Raw genomic sequence first — 17,343 nt, forward strand, 5'->3', positions numbered from 1 at the left:
GAAAATGTCCAAATTTATCTTCTTCTATTGAAAACGATTTAAAATTAGACTTCATTATTTGATCACTAACATTCTTGTTATTAAAATATCATATCATATTTATCATTAATTCTAGCAAAGCTTCAGCATGAAATAAGGAGCTACAAAGAACCAACTCATTCAAAATGTTAACTCAATGATTTCACAAATATCAAAATATTTCGATAAGAGATCTACAGTCAAATTTTGCTATAACATTCATTATTCGTTATAACAACATTTCAGTATAAGGGTCTAATTTTCTCCAAAACCAATCTTCATATTATATTTTATTTCTACTTTTATTCTTGTTGTAAAAGTATCCTCCGCTATATTCCATTAAAAAAATTATTCTTACAAATCTTTGGAAATATTGAACACTTATTATGTAATTATGGTTATTGTGATAGAGTGAAAAATTCTACAACATCGAACTTATAATATACATGGTACAAGAACAATGATGCATAAAAAATCAAATTAAATTTAAATAGTAATCTCAAATAAAAGTAAATCTTAAAAATGAGTTAGAATTGGGCTAAAATGGATATCACTTTTAAAACGTGTTATGTTGGATTGGCTAAAAAAATTAGCCCAATATAAAATTATCTTTATGTTAAATTCATAAAATTTTGGACGAATTGGATAGATCGCCAACTTTGGGTCATATTTGACAAACCTAATTCTTACTTCTTAGAAGTAAGAACCATGGTGCACTTTTAAACTAGATCAAATCTAACATTTGTTAAGATTTTAGTCAATTTATTTTGCTGTGTAAATAAATTTACGCACATCAAAAATATTAAACTTAATGAACCTGGTGAAGAAACGTTGCATCCACTTCTCTTCCCCTAGTCTAGAGAGATGGGGAAAAGAGAGGAAATTTTGAAAATAACATTGTAGATGATAAAATTCACGTAGAGAAAATAATAATTAAGAACGAAAAATATCTCAACAATCATAGTATTTGATTTCAAATATAAGTATTACAATCTGTATGAATATTCGTCTTTTCGAATATAATTCAAGGGCTCTTGAGCTTGATCTTGAATATTGTTAAACTCGACGATTTGATCTTGACTTGTACTTCAATTCAAAGATTTTTGGGCTTGATCTTGAATTTTGTGGTCTTGATCTTGATTTGTGGATTTGATGAATTTGATCTTCACTTGTTGGGATTGTTCTTGGATCTGGTGGTCTTGATCTTGAGTTGTTCTTGAACTCTTGAACTTGTAGCTTGTAGAGAAATCTGGTGTTTGATCCACGAGCTCTCTCTGGCTTCTTGTTAGAATTCTGGTGTCTTTTCTAAATTATGAGGACCCCTATTTATAGTTATGGAATAGAGGAAATGTGATAAGAACAGACATCCGTTCGGCCAATCAAATTTAAGTGACGTGGCATATTGGGCTTTATCGAAATGAACTTGTCATTTTGACACATGGAATGATCCTATTGGTTTATTTATTTGACTTGGCATGTCACGTCATTTGACACGTGGCACCAAATTGGGCCTCTAGGATGAGGTGATATTGAATTTAGCAAAGTGGGCTCATCATATGTAGCCCAAAACAATGGATTTAGATTTTTAATTAAATATACATTAAATTAAAAGGTTAATTGAAAGAAAAAAGAATAACAAAAAATTGTATAAATACCTGAAGCCACAACTAGTGAACTAGAAAAGAAGTACAAATGATCTTCATTCTTAGACAAAGAAAAGTGTGTAAAAGTTTATGAATATCTTGCTCTATATAATGGGAATTGAAAATCTTCTTAAGGTAAGTTTTATATTTTAAATAATCTTCTTTAGCTAAATTTATGATTTAGTTCCAACTTTTAATTAACTTGGCATATTCACGAATCTGATTATATTAATTATTGAATTGACCACCATAACTAAATTCCCCCTTGAATTTTTTACATTTCCCGCCTATTTTTTTATTCCTTCTAAACAAACAATTTTAGTATGTGTTAGACATATGATTTGAAGTTCAAATTTAAAGTACTGATTTGAAATTAATGTTTGTTTATGATATAGAGTGGTGCTAAATGGGCAAATTGAATCAAATATGAACGGATTAAAAATGAATCAACATAAAATAAGTAATAATCTGATTCGCTCATATTTTGAGTAAAAAATGATCAACGTAAACATTGTCCTCATTATCACATTTTCCTAAATGTCTCTAACGAATAAGTATGTTCAACTCCTCTTCATTCCTCTTCTCATTATTTTATTTAAGCTCTTGCTTAGATTGCTGATACATGACATAAGTTAAAATTAATTATTAAGATTTAACTAACTAAAGTATCTAAACTATATATGATTAAGTATTTTTTCTTAGTCAATTAAATTTCAACCATTAATTTTAGTTTATTTAATGTGTTGTCAATCTAAGCAAGAACTTAGAAAAATTTGTGAGAAAAGAAATGGAAAGGAGCTTCATGTATCAAAAAGATCTCTAAAAATCTAGGCATGTTAGATGGGTCGATTATTTTTAATGTATGTGGTATGAAGGAAGATGTTTTACACGAAAAATATTTTTATAAAAAATAAATCATTTTTTTATTTTGATAAGTAAATAAAAAAATATTATCTCAATAACGTGTGAGTAAATATATGATTGAGGGGTGGGGAGTCGGGAGAGGGATGAAGGTGGGGCTGAGCAGAGAGGGCGGGGGTGAGTTAGGAGATGGGTCGGGATGATAGCGGGATTTTGAGGTGTTGGGAGTGGGGAGAAGACAATCAACACAGAATATCACTTTTAAAACTTATTTTTTACACCACCAAAAAAGTCATTTTCTAGGTTCTATAAAACTTGTTTTTCTAAAAAAAAAATCTATATTTTCAAGAAAATATTTTTTTTCGTATCAAACATAGTGACGGAATCAAAAATTTTATTAAGGAAGTTCAAAATTTGAAGAGTAGATATACAAACTGGTCGAATGAGGTTCGATATCTACTATGTATACATAAAAAAATATTTTAACCATGTATAGATAGTATAATTTTCCACCAAAAGAAGTTCGGCTGAACCTCCTGAACTCAAGGTGGCTCCGCCACTGATCAAACACACCCTTAGTTATAACTTTAAAGAAAAAGATTAATCAGAAGGAAAAAAATGATCAAAATTGTATAAATACCTGAAGCCACAATTAGTAAAACTAGAAGAAAAGTACAAATCATCTTCATTCTTAGGCAAACAAAGGTGTGTAAAAGTTGATGATTATCTTGCTTTATATAATGGGAATTGAAAATATTCTAAGGAAATTTGTTTTAAATTTTAAACTATCTTCTTTATGTACGTTAATGATTTAGTTGCAAATTTTAATTAATTTGGCATTTTCATGAATTTGACTACTATTATTGCATTGACTACTAATTTACCCTTAATTTGTTTTCCCTATTCATTTTCCCCCTCTTTTTTATTTCTTCAAAATATACAACTTAAGTGGGTGTTCGGACATATGATTTAATGTTTAAATTTGAAATTTAGATTTGAAATTAGCATTTGTTTATGATATGTAATGGTGATAAATGGGTGGATTGATCAAATATGAACAGATTAAAAATAGATCAATACAAAATGGATAATAACATCTCCCATTCATATTTATATGATGTAAAAGTGTGTGATGTTTAAAATGGATTGCGTAAATTTAATTTTAATTTGATTTTTTTTCATTAAAATCAAATCAAACCAATTAAGATCGATTTTTTTTGAGAACCAAATCAGGTCAAACCCATAAAATAAGTACACCTCGTGATATTCTTTTAGTGATATATAATGGGGAAAAAAGTTGATATATAATTCTCTTCAATATTAATTAATTGATTATTTTCAATAATTTAATCAATGAAATATAGATGTAACATATATATTTTTTGGTAATTAAGGGGCAAGTAGTGGAGGACATGGAACAAACTCTCATACGATAACAATTTCAATTTTTATCAAAAATCGCAAAAATTATAAATATCATATATACCTTTGTAACATGATTCTATACAATTATTTTTCATATTCATTTGATGAATTTGCATGACGAAAGTTCTCAAAATTTGTTTCACACTTGTCTTCATTTGATGAGGATATTTTGGTACACTTGTTTCAATTGCCACAAAATATCAATAAAATAATAATAATAATAATAATAATAATAATAATAATAATAATAATTATTATTATTATTATTATTATTATTATTATTATTGAGATATGCATAAATTGATTTCAAAACTACGATTATCAAACAAATAGGTGGTAGAAATAAACACATCAGATAAGTTTAAAAAATTAATTAGGATGTGTTTGGTATGAAGAAACATATTTTTCACATAAAAAAATTATCTTTAAAATATTTTTCTGAAAAATAAGTAATTTTTTTTGTGTGCGTATATGTTTGATAAGTAAATAATTTTTTTTTGTCCCAATCAAGAATTAGAAGATCCCAGGTGAGGGGCGAGGATGCGGCTCAGTGTATGGGGTGGGTTTGAGGTAAGGTAAGGTGTTGGGGGGTAGGAAGGAGAGAATGAACATAATATTACCTTTGAAATATGTTTTATCTATTTTCATCAAGAAAGTCATTTTTCATATTCTGAAGAAACTTGCACTTCTAAAAGAAAATTAAAAATATTCACAAACGAAACACACAAAATGTAATGACCCGAATCGTCGTCAATTTCGATTAAAAAAAATCACAAGAATATGATTTAACTGGGTCCCACTCTCCTGCCAGAGCGGGATGATCCCGCCTCGGCGGTGCCTCCAGAGCGGGAATATGGCCGCTAGAGCGGGAGGTCGTGGGACAAAACTTAAGTCGCGAATTTCTTATTTTTCCCACTTCTCCCAAGCGTGAGTTAGAGGCGAGGGTTTCTGCAAAACTCTCCAAAAAGGTTGCTCTTGAATGAAGAAGAGGAGGGGAGGGAATCTCAGCTTTTAGAAGGCTTCAACCCGTGGAATTCAATATGGTCTTGCCCGTGAAACATCTGAAACCAATGATTGCAGCAGTGTTATTTCTCCGCGAATGCTTGGCGCCCAGGTAGGCTAGGCTTTTCTTTTCTGAGTAGTAAATCTATACCTACTGTGTAATATAGAAGAAAAATTAATGAGAATTCATATACTAAGTTATGGGTCATGGGTTACGGGCAAAGATCCAGTTATGATAGGATCAAATTCGAATGTGACCTAGGTAGAAAGGTGTTGCAGTGAATTGAAAAGTTATTAATTGTGATGTTTTTGTGTGCAACTGGTTAATTTATATCGGACATAGAATCTCGTACAGAAAAGTAAAACTAGTAAATTTTGAGGTTAGACCTGTAAGGTTTGGTAGTGCGGACGTTGATTGTTCTCGAAATTGTCTTAAATGTGTAATTGCATTACTTATGATATGCCTAAATGTGTACAGATAAGGGTAACAGGTTAATCCTTATATAAATGAGCACTTTCTGGCCTATTTTTGTGATAAACTTGTTCTTGGTGATATAAATGTTGTGAATACTGAATGTAATTGTGAATGTGGTATGTTTGGATCGCGTGTCACGTTCTGACAGATATATGGATCAGGTGTCACGTTCCAACATGTATTTGAATCGGTGTCACGTTCCGACACATTCTTTAATCGGGTGTCCTATTTTGAGACAAATATAACTGAATTGGGTCCCCTGAGAGGACCTGATGATATGTGTATTTTCATGTAAAAATAAGGTTAGTGGTAGATGAGCCATAGACTAAGAACTATAAATAAACTTTTGAGTTGAAGTGTGCTAGATATAGAGAATTATGATCATCAATACACTTAATGGTGGGTAAAATGATGGGCCATGTTAAGCCTGGATGTGATCTATATGGTATAATCGTATTTTATATTTATATATTTAGAAGTTGAGGTTTCTAGTTGTCATAGGCCTGGATGTGATCTATATGGTATAATCGTATTCTATATTTATACACTTAGAAGTTGAGATTTCTAGTTGTCAGAGAGTGTTGCCATTGTGATTTTCATGAATAACTGAGGTAGGAATAGTGGCTATATAGAACTCAGGTGAGTTGGAGAGTGTGGTTGTGAGATGAATATGCTTTATGTTATGAGACAATTAGACCAACTATCGAGGGTTGGGCGAAATCATTAAACGGTTAATGTTGCTAGGTGGGGACTATTGGGGTGATGGAATAATAGTAAGGTGGGTCCCTAACCCACAGGTTTTAAGTTGTGACTAGGGTGGTAGTGGAACCGTGTTATTTAGGGTGGTAAATACCTTAAGAGTGAGAATAAAAAGTACACTTATTGGGCTGGGGTGACTAAATTGAGGAAGTTTAAGTATTATGATATCTCTTATTTCTCTGTTCATATATTATGCGGTGTGTATCAAATTAAACGATGATGCATATCAGTACGTGTTGTTTGTACTGATACTACTCTTGCTATGTCACTTGGCATAGTCTGGTTGCAGGGTCAGTTATGTCTCTTAGGTGAAGACGAAGGCGATCCTACAACAGCTTCTATTTTTCCCTTATCTTGGTGGAAGCTGGGTCATTGGTCTTTTATTTCTACTCTTAGTAGCTCTTGTATCCGTTTAGACTAGTATTCTTGGGGGATTTTGTATAATTGTATAAGTTGGTCTTTAATATAGTTTTCTTGAAAAATTTTGGTTTAATTATTCAAGTTTATTTTAAATTCCGAAACTGTTCTTATATAAGGGGTTAAAGGTTCTCCAGCTCGGATCATAAAATGAGTGCCCGTACGATCCGGTGGATTGATTGTGACACAAAAACTGAGGGAAAACACTAAAAAAAAAAATCCTTCAGACAATTTTGATTCTCTTCAATATTTGATTCTTTAATAATTTATTCAATAAAATGTAGGTGTAACATTTTTCCTTTTGCTAACTAAGGGGCAATTGGGTAAAGGAGGACACGGAGCACCTTTCATAGGATGACAATGACAATTTTTATCTGAATCACAATAACTAAAAATATCACCTACTCCTTTGTAACATGATTCTATACAATGTTTTTCACATTCATTTGATGAATTTACACAACCAAAATTCTCAAAAATTGCTTCACACTTGTCTTCATTTGACGGAGGATATCTTGGTGCACTTGCTTCAACTGTCATACGAAAAATTAATTGGAAAAGAATAGAGTAAGTATTTTATAAAATTAATTGAGATCTTACAACATGATTATAGTAGGTAAATCTATATTCATTTCATGTTTCCTCAAATGTCTCTGATGAATAAGTGGATTGGAGACGATAGTGGGGCTTGAGGTGTTGAGAGTGAGCAGAAGACAATAAGCATACAATATCACTTCTAATTATTTTTTTCTTCTATTTTTATTAAAAAAGTAATTTTCTAGATTCTAAAAAATCTTATTTTTCTAGAAAATATTTTGCTTCTAACACACACTTTAGTTATGACTTTAAATTGAAAAGTTAATCAAAAGGAAAAAAAGTAACAAAAATTGTATAAATACCTGAAGCCACAACTAGTAAAACTAGAAGAGAAGTACAAATGATCTTCATTCTCAGACAAAGAAAAGTGTGTAAAAGTTGATGAATATCTTGCTTTATATAATGGGAATTGAAAATCTTCTTAAGCTAAGTTTTAGATTTTAAATAATCTTCTTTAGGTAAGTTAATGATTTAATTCCAACTTTTAGTTAATTTGGCATATTCACGAATCTGATTATATTAATTATTGAATTGACTACTATAATAAATTTCCCCTTGAATTTTTTACATTTCCCCCCTATTTTTTATTCCTATTAAACAAACAATTTTAGTTTGAGATTCAAATTTAAAGTTTTGATTTGAAATCAATGTTTATTTATGATATATAGTGGTGGTAAAAAGGCAGGTTGAATCAAATATAAATGGGATTAAAAATGGATCAACATAAAATGAGTAATAATCTGATCCGCTCATATTTAATATGATATAAAAGTAGGTTAGATAACAAATTGAGTTGGGTAAAAGACGGATCCATATTCACTCGTATTTTCATGAATATGATACTCTAATTAGGAATTCAATATCTTGATAGAACTAGAGATGACAACATGGCGGGGCGGGTTTAAGCATGTGTGGGACGAGGTGATTTTATGGTTGTGTGGGGTAGGGATGAATTAAAAATGCATCAATTATATATGTCAATTTTTTAAATTTATAAATCAAATTAAACTAATAAAACTTGATATAATATGTTAAAGAAACATAAATTATAAACATGTTTAACAAATAATTACAAAATTATATTATAATAAGTATTTCAAAGTATGAAATTCATATAATGTCGGTTCGATTTGATTTCAATTTGACTCATTTTATTAAAATCAAATTAAATCAATTATGATCAAAGAAAATTCTAAATGCCAAATCAGTTCAAAACCTAAAAAAAGCACATCTTATGATATGCTTTTATTGATATATAATGGGAAAAAAACAAATATATAATTCTCTTCAATAATTTAATCAATAAAATGTAGATGTAACATTTTTCTCTTTGGTAACTAAGGGGCAATTAGGTAGAGGAGGACAAGGAGCACCTCTCATAGGATGACAATGACAATTTTTATCAAAATCACAATAACTATAAATATCACCTACACCTTTGTAACATGATTCTATACAATGTTTTTCACATTCATTTGATGAATTCACACAACCAAAATTCTCAAAAATTGCTTCACACCTATCTTTATTTGAGGGAGCATAACTTGGTGCATTTGCTTCAGCTGTCATAAAATATCAAAAAAAATAATTAATTAATTGAGAAGTGCATAGATTGATTTCAAAACCATGATTATCAAACAAATAGGTACCATAAAAAGTACCTTAAAACTCCAAACACATCACAAAGGTTGAAAAATTAATTAGGATATATTCAATATGGAGAAAAATAAAAAATATTTTCTTGAAAATTGAGTGTGTTTTTTGGTTTGATAAGTAAAAAATATTGTCCCAATCAGGAATGGGTGGGGTCAGGGTAAGGAAGGAGAGAATAAACGTAATATTACTTTTAAAAAATATTTTTCTACTTTCATCAAGAAAGTCATTTTCTAAATTTTGAAAAACACTTGCATTTATAAAAAGTCAAAATATTCACAAACGAAACACGAAAAATTTTGGGGTGGGTGGGTGGGTTTAAAAAAATATTTTTCTCCATGGAGAATATACTCTTGATTATAGCTTTAAATAAAAAAAGTTAATCGAACGAAAAAGAAAAACAAATAATTGTATAAGTCATATATACCTGAAGCCACAACAAGCCAAACTAGAAGAGAAGTACAAATGATCTTCATTCTTAGGCAAAGAAAGGTGTGTAAGTTCTTGAGTCGCTTTTTTTAGAGAGCTCTTTTAGTTTTGAAATTGAAGAAGCTAGAAAGAAAATTAAAGAGAGAATTAATGATAACTCTTTGTGTTGATTCTTGCATTGATTCAAATAGAAGAGTACACTTTGTTTATAAAATAAGGAAAATATGTTATGTTCCTTATAGATTCTAAACTCAAATGAAACTAAATATTTTGTAATTAATGTGAGCTCTAAATTGACAGAAAAGTAAATACTATAGAATATTCTTAGACTAAAAAAGAAAAACTGAAAATATTCTACCATTAATATAGATCATAGAATTGAACAAAAGTAAATTCCAACACTTTACCCTTCAATGTGAAAGTTTTTAATGCGAATTCAAATTTATTCGGGGTTCAATGTTGATAGCAAATAATGAATAAAAACAAAAAAACGAGTTGGTTTTTGAGGATAGTAAAAAAAAGTTGTTTATTTTGCTTTATACAATGAAAATTGAAAAAATGAAATACGTGAGTTGTTTTGAAGGAAAAATGCAGAAATTTATCTCTAAACTTGTCCTGAAAAGCTAGATACAGGTTTAAATTATCATGACGATCTATTACACACACATATTACTCAAAAGTGAATTTGTTTACCCCCTAGACGTATAACACCACTCTCACAATGAGAGGTATATCGCACTCATGCCACATCAATGCCATCTCACTGCCACATCAGATGCCATGCATGCCAAATTTTGAAAAAAATTTCTCCATGTCGTTTGATTGCTTTTTCTTCAATGAACACCGTCATGGAATCACTACCATTGCCGCCATATTAGTACCAAATCCATATATTTCACCATCAAGAATCAAAATAGCCGCCACGAAATTCATCAACTACGATCAAACCTCCCTTTGAATGACACCATCACCATCATCCCCACAAAAATCGTAAAGATCCATCACAAAATTGAACACCCATAACCAAACTCATCACCATCATCGAAAACGAGTTTTTTTCTTGCAAAATATTACATGATGAGTCTTTTTTTATTGCAAAATATAAATTTATGAGTCAAGTTTTATATTTTTTTTAAAAAAAATCTCAATTTGAAATAATATTTTTTGAGAATATGAAATTTGAAAAATCTGATTTGAAATTGAAATTGAAATTTTGTTAATATTTTATAAGCAAACACTGATTTTAAATCAATACTTGAAATTAAGATCCCAAATTATATGTCTAAACACCTACTAAATATATATAAAAATTTGCAAGCTTTTTTTTATAATAGACTACAAATTAAATAAGACACATATATTGAGACTAAGGAAATATTTGAAATAATCTCTATTTTTTCTAAACCAAAGTAATGACAAAAAGGTCTTGCTTGGACATGCGATTTTAAATCATGATTTTGAATTTTAATTTCAAATTCGTGTTTATTATTTATCCAATTTTGAATGAAACTCAGTTTCAACTTGAAAGTTCCATCTCAAATTTACTTCTGATAGAATTTCAAATTCCTTAGACTTTTAAACTTGGCTCATAATTTTCAATTTTACAATGAATAAATAAATTATATTTATTTGCAAAACTACTTTCCCAAACCTAATTTAATTCCTAATTTACCAATATTTATTAGACAAAAAAAAGCGTAATTCTTTCAAAAACCATCGCCTCCCTCTCCAAACCCCAAAGTTAGCCCCCCCCCCTCCAAATGGCCACCCTTGCTCAATGCGTATTTTTTTTTTTCCCATTTTGGAGGATTTATAGTGTTTTCACACTTCCCCTTCAGTGTAACTCGAACCCAGGACCTATCGGTCGTGGGTGGAGGTGTTGCTCAACGCATATTTGATAATGTTTTGATAGTTTTTATAAATTGTGATATTCTTATTTTTATTTTTTAAAAAAATATAAGTTTTGAAATTCAAATTACATGTTAAAATAAAATTTTAATTTCAAATTGACCTCTATCCAAATTAATAATTTTAAATTAAAAAATTATATATTTTTTGAAATAGACTATAAATTAAGCAAGACACATAAATTGAAACTGAGTGAATATTTGATACAATCTCCAAATTTTCTAGAACCAAATCTATGGACAAAGTTAATTTATGTCTCCGTTTTAAGATGATTTGCAATTGAAATCTTATTTGAACATTTGAATTTCTTGAGTTGTATATCTCTCTCCTCCTTCAATAAATATAAAAACGTAGTAAAAACTATCCAATTTTTTTCAATTATTCTACAATCCTATCAAATGAACAAATCATAATTCATAAACAAGATATGAGAATATTCTTCGACTCTACATTGATAAATCATATATCTACATTTTTTTTATTTAAAAAAATTATTTATAATCACAAACTTTCAAAAAACACATAATTTTATAAAGATTCATTAATCAAATAATAGCAGTAACTAACTATTCAAGTATAATACTTTCCATGGTACAAATAAATCTTCACGCCACATATAAGTCTTTTTTATAAATAAAATATTAACCTATAATCAAATTTTACATATTAAAAATTATAATTTCAAATCGCATATCCAAACGTTTTTTTTTTTAATTCCTTCTAAATAAATATTTTTTGTTAGTAAATTTCAAAAAAGGCATATACCTCTAGGGTTTCTTGAAGGTCCGTCATATATAAATTCCACTTTTTTTTTCTTTCCCTTAAGCCTTCTCTTTCGCCAACCAAAAGCATACAGCCTCAAATCTCAAAAATCCCTTTTTTTTAGCACTTCCAACAATGGCTGTAACTTTCTCAAATCTACACACTGAATCTGGTCTCAAGTCTGTTAATGACCATCTTTCTGGAAAAAGTTATATTTCTGGGTAAGTTTTTTTTTTTTTTTTTAGATTCACAAACTGTGTTATTTTCTTGATTTTTTTTTTGATTTTTTTGATGGTATTTTTGCAGAGATCAGCTGACTAAAGATGATATTAAGGTATATGGGGCAATTTTGGAACAACCCAGTTCAGATCTTTACCCCAATGCTAGCAAATGGTACCAAGCTGTTTCTGCAAAACTTGCCTCAAGGTATATTTTGTCTTTTTATGGTATTTTTGTACTTTTTTTGATTTTTTTAATTGTTTTTGCTGTGAAAGTTGGACTCTTTAGTGTGTTTGTGTGATTAATGATGAATTTTGAAGCTCAATTGTCCTGGGAATGATTGTGAGAGTGGGAGTTGGTAGTTGATTTTTCTTTTTAATGCTACTGGTTGACAGTGGCGGAGCCAAGATTTACGCAACTTTTTTTAACACTATATAAATAGTGTAATTTTCTCTCAAATGGGTTCGGATAAGCCCCTCTGCCTCCTGATGTTTGTATTGTTCTTTGGTTTATCAATGTCTTTTTCCTTTGTAAGTTAGAATCTTTAGTTGTTTTTTGTTGTCTTTTCGATTAATGATGGATCTTGGAGTATAGTTTTCCTGGGAAAGCCGTGGGTGTTAGAGTTGGCAGCAACTGATTTTCATTGATTATACATTATTAATGCTACTGTTTATATTGTTCTTTGAGTTTTTAAGTGTTTTTGCTTTGGAAGTTAGAATATTTAGTGGTTTTTTGTTGTCCTTGTGATTAATGATGAATCATAGAGCTAAATTTTTTGGGAAAGATTGCTGGTGTGAGAGTTGGCAGTTGAGTATTCCTTTTTGTGCTACTAGTGGTTGTATTGTTCTTTGATTTTCAATTTTTTTCTCTTTGAAAGTTAGAATCATTATTGGGGTTTTTGTTGTCTTTCTGATTAGTTGATAAATCTTGAAGTTCAGTTTTCCTGGGAGAGCTGTGGGTGTTAGAGTTGGCAGCAACGGGTTTTCTTTGATTGTACTTTTTAATGCTACTGTTTCTATTAATCTTTGAGCTTTCTAAGTGTTTGTGATGTGGAAGTTGGTATCTTTAGTAGCTTTTTTTTTGTCTTTGTGATTGATGATGAATTTTGGAGCTTAGATGTGAAAATTTTCGGATAACTATGTACTTGTCTGAGAGAGCAATTTGATAGGTTGAGAAAACTGGAAATTCTCGCAGCTTTGAGCACTTGACCCATTGAGATTTGTTTTCAAATTTTTGAGGAATTTTTTGTGAGTGCCAATTATGAACTAGTATCTTACAAGATCTCTTTCTCTTGCGCTCAATTGGTGAAGTTTTACAATTTGGAGCTTGGTGTTTAGTTTTCTTGGGAAAGTTGTAGGTGTTAGAGTTGGCATCGCCGCGTTTCTTTGATTATACTTTTTAATGCTACTGTTTGTATTGTTCTTTGAGCTTTCCTAGTGTTTTTTGCTTTGAAAGTTGAATCTTTAGAAGGTTTTTTATGTTTTTGTGTTTGATGATGAATTTTGGAGCTTAGTTTCCTGGGAGAGCTGTGGGTGTGAGAGTTGGAAGCCTCAGCTTTTCTTTGATTTTTCTTTTTAATGCTGCTGTGTCTAATGTTCTTTGATTTGTCAACTTTTTTCTTTGCTTTGGAAGTTATTATCTTTAGTGTTTTTTGTTGTTTTTGTGATTAATGATGATCTTGGTGTTTAGTTTTCCTGGGAAAGCTGTTGGTGTGAGATTTGGAAGCCAAGCTGCTCCTGCTGAAGTTGCACCAGCTAAGGAAGCTGCTAAGGTACTTACTATACTGTTGAAGTGTTTATCTATTGGCATTGACCATTTTTGTTTTGCTTATAGTTATGTAAAGGAGATCTTTAATTGTTGGGTTCATCTCATAAGATGTTTGCAATTGCTTTTATCCCAAGGATTTTGGTTGTCACTATTTTGTATTGGAGTAGCTGGGTTTTATAATAATAATTAAATGTCAAAATACAAACCGTGTTCTATTACTCCCTAGGAATGTTTGTTATATTTAAGGTGGATAGTTTGTGTTATTAAACATGTGTATATGGTTGTTTTTGGCCCAATTATCAATAAAAATATCATTATTTTATTAAAAAAATGTTGTGAATATTGTCTATGTGATACTTGTAATAAAATAAAATGTTGTCTGAGATATTCTACTCGTGTTGTGGCAATAAAGCTTCGTTAATTGACATTGTTTTTGTTGTTCTGTTTAAGCTGTTAACCAAATGGTGTTCTACAGTACCAAGAATCTTAACTTAAACCTCTTTTCCTCTTTCGACTAAAACTTCTAGAAGATGTCTTGAATTGGAAGGAAGATGATAAAAAAGAAGAGGCTAAAGGTTGATGCAGTACCTTGACTTCCTAGTATCCAGTGACATTCACGAAACCAGTAACACACTTGTCAGAATTTTACCTTGAAGGGTTTGTAAATTTCATGGCAGTTCGTCAATGAAACTAACATTTATATCAAACTAAATTGACTGTTTTTCTTCTGAAAAAACTATACTGTATAATCCTCTACATACCGCGCATTTGTTATTCTAAATAGATATTAGTGGATGTGTTTTGTATGGGTTCGTCGTCTTTAACAACCTTCTCGTGCTTGGTATGCATATTTAAAAATACCATAACAATTCTTACAAATAATTATTAAAATAGAACCCAAGGGTGTGACCTTGTGGTCAATAAAGTGGGTTGAGAACCATTAGTTATCCTAGATTCAAACCCCAACAAAGACAAAACGTTAGGTGATTTCTCCCCATCCATCCTAGCCTTGGTAGCAGAGTTACCTGTTGCTTGCTACCTGTGGTTGGTTGGAGATGATAGATAGCCCGTGGAATTAGTCGAGGTGCACCCAAGCTGGCTCGGACATCACGGTTATAAAAAAAAGAAATATAAAAATATGCTGCTGTTGCGGAGGAATCATGTTCCACGAGCTTCAACCCACCACCCTTGCTCAATAGTTCTCAACTGATTTACTTTATCATAATGCGCTGTTATAGTGGGTATTGCTCATTCATTTATTAGGGGGCTTTTGATTATGTTGATGTTCTCTAGGTCCAAGTGTAGTTTGACACATTAGATGTTTGCAGCCTGCTGCTGCTGATGACGACGATGATGATGATATTGATCTCTTCGGAGAAGAGACAGAGGAGGAAAAGAAGGCAGCAGAATCAAGGGAGGCTGCTAAGGCATCGACCAAGAAGAAAGAGAGTGAGCATCGGCATTCTTTCTCAGTTGCTTTCAGATAAAATGCGCAGTTACTATTTATATGTGAAAGACATCTCTCCCTTATCAAGTTATTTCGATTTTAAAAAACTGAAGAAAGAACTGGAATATAGACGGAAAATATGTTCATTTGCTCAAGTACATGTTTAATCTGCTTCATTCTGTTCTATCCTTTTGTAGGTGGAAAGTCATCCGTTCTTATGGACGTTAAGCCTTGGGATGATGAAACCGATATGAAGAAACTGGAGGAGGCTGTTCGCGGTGTTCAGATGGAAGGACTTCTGTGGGGAGCATGTATGACTTATTATTTCTATTCCACAACTTAACCATTGCTCTAACTGTTGTATTATCTTAGTTTGGTTACTGACTAGCTGTTCTTGTCTCTTTGACAGCCAAGTTGGTCCCAGTTGGCTACGGGATTAAGAAATTGCAGATCATGCTTACCATCATAGATGACCTTGTCTCGGTGGATACCCTCATTGAGGAACGTCTAACAGAAGAGCCTATCAACGAATACGTCCAGAGCTGTGACATTGTTGCCTTCAACAAAATCTAAGGTCAACACACCAGGGATTTTTCTATTTGTCTTGTGCCTTTTCAGGCTTTAATTTTGTTAGTTTTTGAGTTGTGATACTTTGTTATTAGTGTTTTGTCTTCCATCTTCTGTTCAAGTGTTTTTAGTCATGAAAATGGGTATTTAACTATCAAAGCATATGGTGCTGAGAATTAAGTTAATATATTATACCATTTCTTTTTGGCATATTCTGTCTACTTGGAGCTTTCAATTTTCTTTCTTGGCTATGTGCTCTACTGAGGAATTTGCAGGTGTATGAACTTAAATCATACATTGAAATAACATTAGTTCCACACTCACCTGTTGAGAAGTAAACATAATATACACTAATGTGTGGCTGTTGTTTTCTTAATCAGCGATCTCGATTTCAAGTCTTGGCTATGGAAAAAACCTTGATAGGGAGCATTTCTTCCGAATGTGTTCCAAGTAATGTGAATTTGGATTAGTTGTACTCCAATATAAGTACTCTACATTAGGTGGAATCCCACCCTCCCTAAAATAAAACAAAACAATATTTAGTATATTGGGATGTAACATGTACTATAAAGTTAAGTTACTTTAATGTTAATAGGTAATTTTATTGATATTGTTCTGATGAGTAAAATAGTATATTGATATTTCTGTTACTTCACCACTGTAACTATTTTGTTCTACAATATACATATAAATAGTTTGTATTTAAAAAGATGCAGATAATTTATATTTTGTATGTTGAAGATAAATATCAACATTGTCTTATATATGATACTAAACTGAATATAAATATTATTGAATTTTTTTATGTCAATTTTACTAGTAAAAAATGAAATACTAATAAAAAGAAGAGATAAATTGTTACCCCTATTTTTTAAAAGATACCTTCTTTTATATATATATATATATATATATATAATATAATATGATATATAACTAGTGTACTCGTGCTTTGCATTGTGATAAAAAAAAAAAATATGACTGATTAATCTATGAGATACAAAAATTCTCCATCAATCAAAAATCTCTACAAAACTTTACCATACATTAATGAAATATGCATATAATAGCGAATTTTGTTATATTAAAATCATTCATCCATTGTGATTTGATTTTAATACATACAAATAACGATCGAGCAAACATTACAATAAGAAACATATTACTTGTTTAATTTTATGCGACATTTTTTTATTTGTCCAAAAATATATATTATATTTTATTATAATTAAAAATAATTTTAGTTTAAAATTCTTTTTTAACTTTTATAAAATAATTTATAATCACACAAATATCTAAAGAGTGTTTTAATTATAATTTCAAAAGTGTTTTATTTTTTCTTAAACATATGCGAATTCAAACATTACCACATAAAATATAGAGAAACTTATATAGAT

At 30.4% G+C, this 17,343-nt stretch overlaps 1 protein-coding gene across 1 annotated transcript; it reads left to right on the forward strand.

Annotated features, from left to right (window-relative positions):
* Positions 1–11,984: 11,984 nt before the first annotated feature.
* On the forward strand, positions 11,985–16,557 carry LOC129902269 (elongation factor 1-beta 2). Its single transcript, XM_055977421.1, has 7 exons — positions 11,985–12,170; positions 12,256–12,375; positions 13,858–13,939; positions 15,264–15,384; positions 15,580–15,693; positions 15,792–15,956; positions 16,330–16,557. The coding sequence occupies exons 1-6, from the start codon at positions 12,085–12,087 to the stop codon at positions 15,953–15,955; spliced, it is 687 nt and encodes a 228-aa protein (XP_055833396.1). The 5' UTR covers positions 11,985–12,084; the 3' UTR covers position 15,956; positions 16,330–16,557.
* The last annotated feature ends 786 nt before the right edge of the window (positions 16,558–17,343 follow it).

Source organism: Solanum dulcamara, chromosome 9 (assembly GCF_947179165.1).
Source record: "Solanum dulcamara chromosome 9, daSolDulc1.2, whole genome shotgun sequence".
Taxonomy (NCBI): domain Eukaryota; kingdom Viridiplantae; phylum Streptophyta; class Magnoliopsida; order Solanales; family Solanaceae; genus Solanum; species Solanum dulcamara.